The sequence below is a fragment of the Triticum aestivum genome, chromosome 5A (genome assembly GCF_018294505.1).
Source record: "Triticum aestivum cultivar Chinese Spring chromosome 5A, IWGSC CS RefSeq v2.1, whole genome shotgun sequence".
In the NCBI taxonomy this organism is placed as follows: Eukaryota; Viridiplantae; Streptophyta; class Magnoliopsida; order Poales; family Poaceae; genus Triticum; species Triticum aestivum.
In genome coordinates, this window is record NC_057806.1 from 467,089,631 (window position 1) to 467,100,681 (window position 11,051).

The following is an 11,051-nucleotide window of genomic DNA, read 5'->3' on the forward strand; positions in this document are numbered from 1 at the left end:
GGCCCGGCCATTGGCGCTCATCGTGCGTGTACATGGAGTCGTCCATGACACGCACCATGATCCGGGCCTCCTCCTCCGCTGTCATGCGAGGAGGTGGAGGTGGCGATGGGAAAGGCGACGGCGTGGGCGTCAGGCCACGCACCCGCGTACGCCCGCGCACCTCCCGACGTGGCCGCCGCGGCCCCGACCCCGTGCCAGCGAAGTACGACGCGCGTCGCACGTCGTGCTCGTCCTGGAGCCAAGTGTCCCACAGGACGGAGTCAGGGGCGTACCTCTTGTCGTGGAATAGGTCGTCGGGGAGGAGGCGGCGGTGGCGCTCGATCTCATCGCGCCTGGCACGGCCGCTCGCTGGCACCGGCGGGATGGGGACCCGGTCCGCGGAGAGGTGCCAGTTGTTAGGGAGGTGCACGTCGCTCCATGGGACCGGCATCCTCGTCTCCCAGTACCGTCAGCACACATCGACGGCCAGGTACCGCCGGTCGCGCTCGCCGGCGGTCCTAGGCGCGATAGTGAAGGGGGCAGGCGCGGGGGCTCGAATGGAGGAGCGCGGCGGTGACGCGGGCTCCTCCTTCTTGACGGAGCCGCGGCGGCGTCCCGAGGAGGAGCCGGCCTCGCGGTCGTGCTTACCCTTGCGGTCGTGCTTCCAAAGGCCCATGGCTGCGGCCGGCCGGCGAGGTCGACGACGGGGAGCGGCTAGGGTTTCGAGGATGTAGGGTTTCGAGGGGGCAGAGAGGGGCCGGAGTGGGAACTATGGACGACGACCAGTCCACGGCTTCCCATTTAAGAAGGACGGCGACCCTTCGCAGTGCGGATGACAGGTGGGGCCACCCGCCCGTGCGCATTTATGTTGGCGGGTGGGAGGTAGGTGGTCGCCTGCCACGCGGCCCCGACGCGGACGTTCGAAGCGTCCGTTCGCTGTCCGCCGCGACCCAAACCCAGCGCAAATTTGCGCTCGAAATGGATCGGCCCGGACACAAAACAGACCAGATGGGTCCGGGCCGTCGCGCGCTGGGCCACCTCGTTTGTCCGTTTTACCCCAAACGGACGGGGCCGGACAAGATGGGGTCGCGCGGTGGAGTTGGCCTAAGGCGTTCGGGGCGATCGCGGCTTGACCCGAACGAATCATTTGTGATGACATGGCATGGAAAGGGCATCAAGATTCGGGCAACGGTTGCGATGGCGTTTGGGACGACAATCTAGGAATCTGACGTTTGGGAGTTATTGATTCTGAATTTTTAATGAGATTTTGTACACAACCATGATGATTTACATATAATTATACTCCCTCAGTTTCTTTTTAGTCCTCATATAAGATTTGGTCAAAGTCAAGCTTTGTAGAGTTTGACTAACTTTACATTCACAATATGAAATCAATATTATCAGATACACCATGAAATGTATTTTCATACTATATAGTTTTAGTATTGTAGATGTTCATATTTTTTTATATAAATTTGGTCAAACTTTGTGTAGTTTAACTTTGACCAAATCTTACATGCGGAGCAAAAAGAAACGGAGGGAGTATTGTTAATGTGATGGCATAATAAAAAACAATTTTATTTTGATGTTACATATTGGTTTTAAAAAAAATGGGATTTTTATTGGTAAGCCAATAAGACATGTGCTTATTGAGGCATAAGACATGTTCGTATTAATGCGGTTTTCAGATAAAACTAGTAAAAAAATCGGGGATGAAGGGGGAGAAATCAAAACAAGGATGGGCGGAGGGTGAGGTTAGACGAATAACGAGCGGCCGATAGAATGTTGCGCATTTTTTAAGTAGAAAGATAACCAAGATGCGTAGCACCCAATCCAGATCACCGATGATATTTTGATTGTGTATAAAGTGTTTCCTTTACTTCGGCACTTCACAACTTCCGGGAAGTGGACTGCAGCGGGGAACCACGTGTCACCATTCTTGATCCTCCTGTATGATATTTTTGCTGTAGGTTCAATGATATTGCGGATGATAGTCTAATCTTCAGGATTGCAAAGTAGTGCCTGAGGCTGAATGAAATTCTGTTGATCCATGGCCAAGCTGGGGTTCACGAAGCCAAGAGAGCACCGAAGCACCGAACACAAGATAGAGAGCACGACGACATGTTTGTCTTAGTTTTAGTCTACACTGCAAACCATTGATCCAAGTCTCCAGAAAAGACAGATCACGCAGGTAAAATGCATGAAACATACGTATATAGCAAAGACAAATTAATTCCACGGCCGTCAAAAAAGTCACCTACAAAATTTAGCCTTGGGCGATAACAAACAAGATTCTGGAGCTCAGTGTTCTTACAAAGACAGTCCATCGCTCGATGTCATCATCACTCTGGCTCCAGTGATACTTCTATTTTTTGCTCATCCACCTCCAGGGTATTTAAAAAATAAAATGGATGCCTACAGAACTAACTAATCTCTCCATGGGTCATTCTCATTCTCAGTCCTGACTTCGGATGGCTCAACGACCTCCGTGACAACACCTTCAGAAGAGTCGACGTCGGCATTGGTCTCAGCCTCCTCGGTGCCGGATCGACCCCATCTCCCGCCAAGGGCGATGGTCATCATCTCGTAGATCTTGCCCCCCAACTCCGCTGGACTCTCAGGCTAAACAAACCAAGCAACAATCATTAGGCCACGAGCGATATGTATCATCACTGACCATGAACGGGAGCATATAGGTATCTTGTACTTACAGTGTATCCACTGGAGATCAGGGCAGTCTCGTACAGCAACTCAACTGCCCTCTTGGCTTCGGTGCTCTCAGGCTCGTTCTTGCAAGCAGCCTACAGTTATTCACGAAGTATACATTAGTGATTGAACAACAACAAATATACTTACGATTTGCAAGAAAAGGTTGCAGGTGATTGAACAACAACAAATATAGTTACGATTTGCAAGAAAAGGTTGCAGGTATCTTACACTCAAGTCCTTGACAATAGGGTGGTCGGGATTGATTTCAAAAATTCTTCTTCCTCTCATGAACTCCAAGCTTGATGTGTCACCAAGCGTTTGTGCTTTCATAAGCCTATCAAGTTGAAGTGTTAGGACAAGGACAGCGCGCTTATTTTACCAAATTGGGCAAGTGAATGAACCATCAAGCTACCTTTCCATGTTAGCCGACCAACCAAACTTGCCAGATACAAGAACACATGGTGAAGAGCTGAGTCGCTTCGAAATTTGGACCTTGGCAACTTTGTCACCCAGCTGCTGCTTTATCCAGTCACAAAGAAGAGTGTATTCCTGCTTGGTTTCTTCCTTGTCCTCATCCTCATCGCCTGCAACAGCCAATATATGTTATTGTCATGCAGAAACTGCCGAAGGACTATAACCAATCACATGAATATTCAAATTCACTAACCCAATTCTAGGTCTTCCTTGCTGATATCAACAAACTTTTTCTCTTTGTACGTCTGCAGATTCTGAATAGCTACCTCATCAATCGGCTCGATAAGGTATAGAACCTAGAAAAATGAAATAGTGTCAGCTTAAGCTAACTGTAGCACAACAGAAAATCAATTCTATGACAACAACAAGATAAGCACATACTTCAATATCTTTCTGAAGCAGCTTTTCCAAGAAAGGAGCAGTCTTTGCACTCTGAAGACTATCTGTAGCAATATAATAGATTGCCTTCTGGGTCTCGGGCATATTCTCCACATACTGGTCCAGACTTATCAAATCCGTTTCATTTTTCGAGGAATAAAACCGCAGCAAAGGAGCAAGGCGCTTCTGATTTCCAGAGTCCTCAATGCAACCAAGTTTCATAAATTTGCCAAAGCTCTCCCAAAATTTCTTGTAGTCCTGCACAAAGCACGTCAAGCTTCAAGAAAAGCCCGATGAAACAACAGCTTGGGAATAAGAGGAAGTTAACTCTTACCTCCTTGCTATCCTTGTCAGCAATATCCTGAATCATATCAAAAGTCTTCCTAACAAGTCTCTTGCGCATGATCCTGACCTGAAACATATGGATGGTGATAATTAGTTCCAAGAACCACATACTAAAGAACTGCAGATTAAGTCACAAATGCTTTCCAGTAACTTACAATACGACTTTCTTGAAGAATCTCACGAGAAACATTCAGAGGGAGATCATTTGAGTCAACAACACCTTTGACAAAGCTCAAGTACCTGGGGAACTGCAGAGAGAACACTAAAGTTCAGCAGCCCATTACAACAGTAACCAAAGTACAGTAGCTTCTAATACCACAATAAAAAAAATTGTGGCAACATACCAGCTCGCCATCAAAGTCATCAGAAATGAAAACCCTCTTGACATACAACCTGATATTTTTGGTCTTAGGGTTCATTATCTCCTCGTTGCTAAGTGGTGCCATTCCTGGGATGTAGAGAACACTCCTAAATTCCACCTCACCCTGTTTGGAACAAAAAGTCTTGTCAGAATGTTTGGTATGCATTGACATAACAGATGCTTACTTTCGTAAGTGTGCGCACCTCTGTTGTGAAGTGTGCATGAGCTAGAGGATCCAAAAACTCATTGAATGCCTTCTTGTAAAATTCATTGTATTCGGTTTCCTCAACTTCCTTTGGATTTCTCATCTACAAGACAAGAAAATTCATTTCAGCTTCTGTTTCTTTAATATATATATCCAATAGAAAACCAAACTACTAAAGTAAAGACATGTTTCACATGACAGTTGGACTGCAGGTGACAATGATAAGGATATGGAAACAAATAATTTGGGTGCCAACATACCCATATTGGCTTCGTTTCATTTGCTAATTCCCAATCCCAGTACTTCTCAGTGATAGTTTTCTTCTTCTTCTCCTTCTCACCCTACAAAAGAGGGATTATTTCTATATACAACATGGATGAGTTTGATCACAGTGACAACCAAATGCACATAAAGCTAACCTCTGCTGTCTCTTCAGTTTCTTTTGACTCCTCTTCTTCAACCTATTTAGAGGATGTAACAAGTGCACAGAAGAGAAGAAATAAATATCAATTTCAACGTGACTTAACAATGACTGGAGGTTTAAGCTTTAAAGCAGAGCATACTCAAAAAGTCAAAATCCTACCTCAACTGTTCTAGATTTCTCTTGCCATGTAAAAATGGGGAACGAAACAAACTGCGAATAGTTCTTAACTAGACCTTGAATCCTCGTAGGTTCAGCAAATTCATACTTATCCTCCTCCTAGAGAAACAAAAGTATAGTTAAGAGTTGTGTTAGGTGATAAAGGTTGTATAGAATATCAGTATGAGCTTCTCACTCTTAAAAAGAGAGTAATCTGTGTTCCACGTGTCAGCATTTTCTCAGGATCAGTCTCTTCCCTGATAACGTATGAGCTACTGTTAGCCTCAGCTTCCCATATATACTGCTTATCTGTCTTGGGACTCTTAGTGGACACAACAACCTGCAAGGCAACGAAGTAACCACAAGTTTGAAAACTACTTTTGGCTTGCAAAACAGATGTATAGATAATTTGAAATTATTCCTCAAAACATTCATGTACAATGGTTCGCCATCCAATGGATATTCTGTACCTTCTCTGCAACAAGAAAAGCCGAATAAAATCCAACACCAAATTGACCAATAAGTCCATTATCTGAGCCAAGCTCTTTGTTCTCCTGAAAAAAGACCAAATTGGCATCAAACATCAAGAAGGAAACAAAGTCATCATAGAACAGAAACTGATGAGGCTAGATGGGAAAGGAGGTGCCACCTTCAGAGCCTTCAAAAATTTGGAGGTACCACTTTGCGCAATAGTTCCAAGGCAGTCCTTGAGCTCATCCTTTGTCATCCCAATGCCACTATCACTGTAAAATCCAAAACATCAGGTCAGAGACTGAATTGTGACTTCTATCAGAATTGATGATTGAACTGCCAAGCTGATGGAGAAGAACATACGTGATAGTTATTGTGCCAGCATCAGGGTCAGGTTTAATCCTTATTTCCATGTCACCACCATCAGCCAGCACGGATGGGTCAGTTACACTGAGAAATCTCAGCTTATCCAAAGCATCACTCGCATTACTGGGTGAAAACATAAATTTGTCCAGGTCAGACAGTCAGCAGAGATTCTAATAATGGTTCAATTATCATACATCTTGAGCAGAAGACTGACCTTACAAGCTCCCGAAGGAACACTTCCTTGTGGCTGTAGAGGCTGTGAACAATCAAATCCATCAACCGGCTAACCTGCAGGACAGAAAGAGAAACTGCATAAGCATCCCATCCTGACTGTCAAAACCTACTCACAAATCAATTGGCAACAGCCTCTCAATTTCATTATATCCTGTAATAAATGAGCCACGGATCCTGCCACTAGAGAGCGCAGCAATCCAGAACCGACTGGTCGTCACGCCTCCCAGATTCAAGGGGGTCCAAAATCCAACCGGATGTTACACAAGGACTGGAGGCCCCCCACCCACCTCGGCCTGGTACTCGAACTCCTCCCCGGCGGCCTCCTCCTCCTCGCCGGCGGCCTTCTCGGCGACGGCGGAGGCGCACCTCGCCCCGACCAGCCGGCCCCTCCCGGCCTCCCACCTGACCCCTCTGGCGCCGGCGGGCCTCCTCCCCTGCGGCGCGAGCGCGGCCCGCGGCGGCCCCCGCGACGGGCTCGGCCGCAGCGCCGCCACCGACGACGGGCCCAGGGTCCTGCTCAGCGCGGGCGCCATGGGAGAGGCAGACGGCAGGCGCGGGGTCTTGTCGCGGCGCTCGCTGGTGGTAGGTCGTTCGGTTGGTTTGGGTTCCGGCGCGGTGTCTGGGAGGGGGAGACGAAAGGATAAGGGGGCTGGGCTAGGGTTTATACTTGGGATAGAATGGTGGAAGGGGGTGGGTTTAGGGGCGAGGGGGGAGACGACGGCGAGGGCGTCGGGAGGATTCTGGAAGGGTGTAGGGCGCACGGGGGTGGCGTGTGGGGCGCGCGCGGCGCCGTCGGATGGGGTGGAGCCAACGGCGGATGGGGGGCTGGCGTGGGGTGCGTGGGAGGCTATTGTCCGACGTGCGGAGCGGCTCCGCGAGTGGCGACCATTCGTTCGCTCGCGGCTCCGCGAGCGCGAGGCTGGCAGCTCCTCCGTCTCTCTCGGTTGCTCCGCCTCCGCCGTCCCGTCACCGTACGACGCGGTCTCGAGCAGAGGCAGGTGTGCGGCGGCTTGCCGAGGCCGTAGAGGCGCGTAGCGCATGTCAGTGAAACCGGGAGAATGTCATACAGAAATCAACATTTGATGGAAACCGAAAAAAATTATTTTAAAGTTTTTAAAAAATCTGAAAAAATACGAGATGTTAAGATGATGATGTTTTATCATCACACAAAATTTCAAGTTGAAATGCATTGCGAGATGCGGGCTATGAAAAAGAGAAAATCAACATTGAATAGTGCCGGACAGTAATGTCACTACAGGGCTGAATATGTCTTTTTCATAGCTCACATCTCCTACCGTGTTTCAATTTGAATTTTTGTGTGGCAATAAAACATCACCCTCTTAACATCCCGTATATTTTAGATTTTTCCAAAACTTTAAAATATGGTTTTCCGTCATGGCACTAAAACATCACCCTCTTGTTTTTAATTTCACGGCAATTATAGTATTTTCCGTCATGGCAATTCTTCTTCCTTTTGTTTTTATAACATTTTTAATCTGTTCGATCATTTTGTCACAGAAAAAAATATTAAAATCTTGTTGGCATATTTTGTCATGTAGGTTTTTTGTTGTTTTGTGGTTGAGCAGTGAAATTTTTTATGTAGGGATGCCAATTTCCTATAGGTATTTCTTTTTCTTTTTCTTTTATGGTTCACCAAATTTTTTGGTACACAAGCACGATAGAAAACACAAGACGGACCTTCCGAGAGAAAGTCGTGGGATGCCATTCGATACTTAGGAGCGCAGGATAACCTTCCATGGATATGTGTTGGTGACTACAATGAGGCACTTTTTCAATCGGATCAACTTAGAGGCAACCTGAGGCCGTTTGCCCAAATGGAGGACTTTAAAGATTGCTTGGCGGACTGTGGACTTGTTAATTTGGGGTTCTCAGGTCAGTGGCGGAGCGTAGTGGGGACAATTCCGGGCCCTGGCTGTAACGCCCTCGATGCGGCTATAGCTCCCACGTGTCGAGGCACGACTTAGAGGCATAACCGTATTAAAAGCAATGTCGCAAGTTAGGCAATCTTCACAACATCCCATGTAATATAGATAATAAAAGGGGAGATACATAGTTGGCTTACACTTGCCACGTCAATCAAAGTACATAAATAGCATTACATCAAACAAACACTCATGGCCCGATTATGGCGCCAAAATAAAAGATAAACCCAACATGCGACACGGTCCCGATCACCCCAACTAGGCACCACTACTGATCATCAGAGAAAGACACGTAGTATCGGCGTGAGTCCTCGTCGAACTCCCACTTGAGCTCAAGCACGTCATCTGGAACGGAGTCATCAGGCCCTGCATCTGGTTTGGAAGTAATCTGTGAGCCACAGGGACTCAGCAATCTCGCACCCTCGCAATCAAGACTATTTAAACTTAATAGGTAAGGCAAGGAAGATATGTGGAGCTGCAGCAAGCGACTAGCATATATGGTGGCTATCCTGTTCGCAAAAGAGAGCGAGAAGAGGAGGCAAAGCGCGAACGAGTAACTAGGGGGCAACCTGCGGCAAGCATTACTCCAACACCGTGTTCACTTCCCGGACTCCGCCGAGAAGAGACCATCACGGCAACTCACTCAGTTCATTCATTTTAATTAAGTTAAGGTTCAAGTTATCTACAACCAGACATTAACAAATTCCCTTCTGCCCATAACCGCGGGCACGACTTTCAAAAGTTCAAATCCCTGCAGGGGAGTCCCAACTTAGCCCATGACAAGCTCTCACGGTCAACGAAGGAATAGACCTTTTCCCGAGATATTCCGATCAGACTCGGTATCCCGGTTCTTCAAGACACTTCGACAAGTTAAAACAAATCCAGCAACACCACCCGAATGTGCCGACAAATCCCGATAGGAGATGCACATATCTCGTTCTCAGGGCACACTCAGATTGTTTTAGGTACGGGTAGGCCAGCCCAGAGTTGCCCCTGGTGGCCACCGGCAGCTGACAGGTGGACCAACATTCAGAGGAGCACTGGCCCGGGGGGTTTAAAATAAGATGACCCAAGGGAAACCCAAGGGAAAAGAGGCTAGGTGGCAAATGGTAAAACCAAGGTTGGGCATTGCTGGAAAAGCTTTAATCAAGGCGAACTATCAAGGGGTTCCCATTATCACCCAACCGCGTAAGGAACGCAAAAATCTGAGAACATAAAACCGATATGACGGAAACTAGGGCGGCAAGAGTGGAACAAAACACTAGGCGAGAGGCCGAGCCTTCCACCCTTTACCAAGTATATAGATGCGTTAAGATAACAAGGCAATAAAATGATATCCCAACAAGTAAATAATGTTCCAACAAGGAACGGTCTCCAATCTTCACCTGCAACTAGCAACGCTATAAGAGGGGCTGAGCAAAGCGGTAACATAGCCAATCAATGGTTTGCTAGGACATGGTGGGTTAGAGGTTGAACATGGCAATTTGGGAGGCATGATAAGCAAGTGGTAGGCATCGTAGCATAGGCATAGCAAAAGAGCGAGCATCTAGCAAAGTAAAGATAGTAGTGATTTCGAGGGTATGATCATCTTGCCTGCAAAGCTGTCAGAGTTGACTGGATCCTCGAAAGCAAACTCAACGGGCTCCTCGTTAACGAACTCGTCTCCCGGCTCTACCCAAACAAGACAAACAAGCAACAAGGACACAATCAACCACGTGCAAACTCAAACAACATGATGCAAAGGTGGTATGCTATGCGGGATGCGATATGCGATGCATATGCAAGATTTGACAAGGAATGCATGAACCTGGCCTCAACTTGGAAATCCAAGTGTGCCACTGGAAAGGTGAGATGAAATTGCCTGAAAAGATATAAAGAACGCCGGAATTGGAGTTACGGTTTGGAAATGGCAAGCAATTCAAATATGACCACGTTCTGCGATTTACAACAAGTAGCCATCTAAATGCAACACGATGAACATGCTACAGCACCCAAACATGACAACAAAATACATGGCAGGGATCCATACATGATGCTTGACAAAAGACTAGCACTGAGCTACGTCCAATTCATCCATTAACAGGTTCAAACAAGCATGGCAAAAATGCATTTGGTAAACAGATTTCAGACTTAGTGAAATTAACACTTGTCTGGAATTTCAGATCAGATAGCACTCTTTGGAGCATGAAAACAATATGCTACAGGACCTGAACATGGCAAAGTAAAGCATGGCATGGAGCTACTCAAAGAGCTTAGCAAAAGTCCCTTAGTGACCTTGAGCTAAAAGGGATCGAAAAATACATTTGCAAGCATGTGAACATGGCAAAAACATAATCAGTTCTCAGACTTAGTGAAAACTGGAGCATGCTGAAACAGATATCAAGTAGGCATGTTTACGAGCTCGATGCACTCACTACAGAGCAAGTCATGACAATCTAATCATGCACCCATCAAGAATACACATTATACAAGCTAGACATGGCAAGAACAATAACATAGCATGCACGGATCAACTACAACATCCTCGGCAAAATTGCTAACAAGTAGACAAACTGCCCAGATTCACGAAATAGCAAAAGTAGAGCTCGATTGACTCAAGCTAGGGTGCTCCATAATTGCAAACAAAGACATGAATGGATAGACCAGTACAAGATCAACAAAACATCCTTACTGATCATCCTCAAAAGAGGCACGGATCACTAAGAATCAACATGAACATATGGCATATTGAGATAAACAATTCAAGGACTTAGTGGAAATGCTAAGTCTCTGAAATCACAAAAATACATGGGTTGCACCTCTGGATAGATGGCAAAACATATAACAAAACTCATGTAGAGCTCAGGGGCATATCATGCACACATTAATCATGGCAAAAATGACAAATGTCTAATTGGAGCAGCAGATCTGACAATTATCTCAAATAGCATTCTTCCAACAGCATTTCTGGCATCAAGATGAACTCAAATGAAAATGATGCAATGAGATGAAATGATGTGCTCTCTG

General features: G+C 46.4%; 1 protein-coding gene across 1 annotated transcript; it reads right to left on the reverse strand.

Annotated features, from left to right (window-relative positions):
- Nucleotides 1-2,193: 2,193 nt before the first annotated feature.
- LOC123104065 (heat shock protein 90-5, chloroplastic) lies at nt 2,194-6,783 on the reverse strand. The gene is made up of 19 exons (XM_044525782.1): nt 6,390-6,783; nt 6,083-6,156; nt 5,866-5,991; nt 5,681-5,774; nt 5,502-5,585; nt 5,228-5,371; nt 5,035-5,151; nt 4,871-4,912; nt 4,712-4,792; nt 4,450-4,554; nt 4,230-4,370; nt 4,041-4,133; nt 3,875-3,952; nt 3,544-3,798; nt 3,356-3,458; nt 3,101-3,272; nt 2,917-3,022; nt 2,691-2,780; nt 2,194-2,601 (listed from the first exon to the last, which is right to left on the reverse strand). The coding sequence occupies exons 1-19, from the start codon at nt 6,633-6,635 to the stop codon at nt 2,407-2,409; spliced, it is 2,346 nt and encodes a 781-aa protein (XP_044381717.1). The 5' UTR covers nt 6,636-6,783; the 3' UTR covers nt 2,194-2,406.
- Between the last annotated feature and the right edge of the window lie 4,268 nt (nt 6,784-11,051).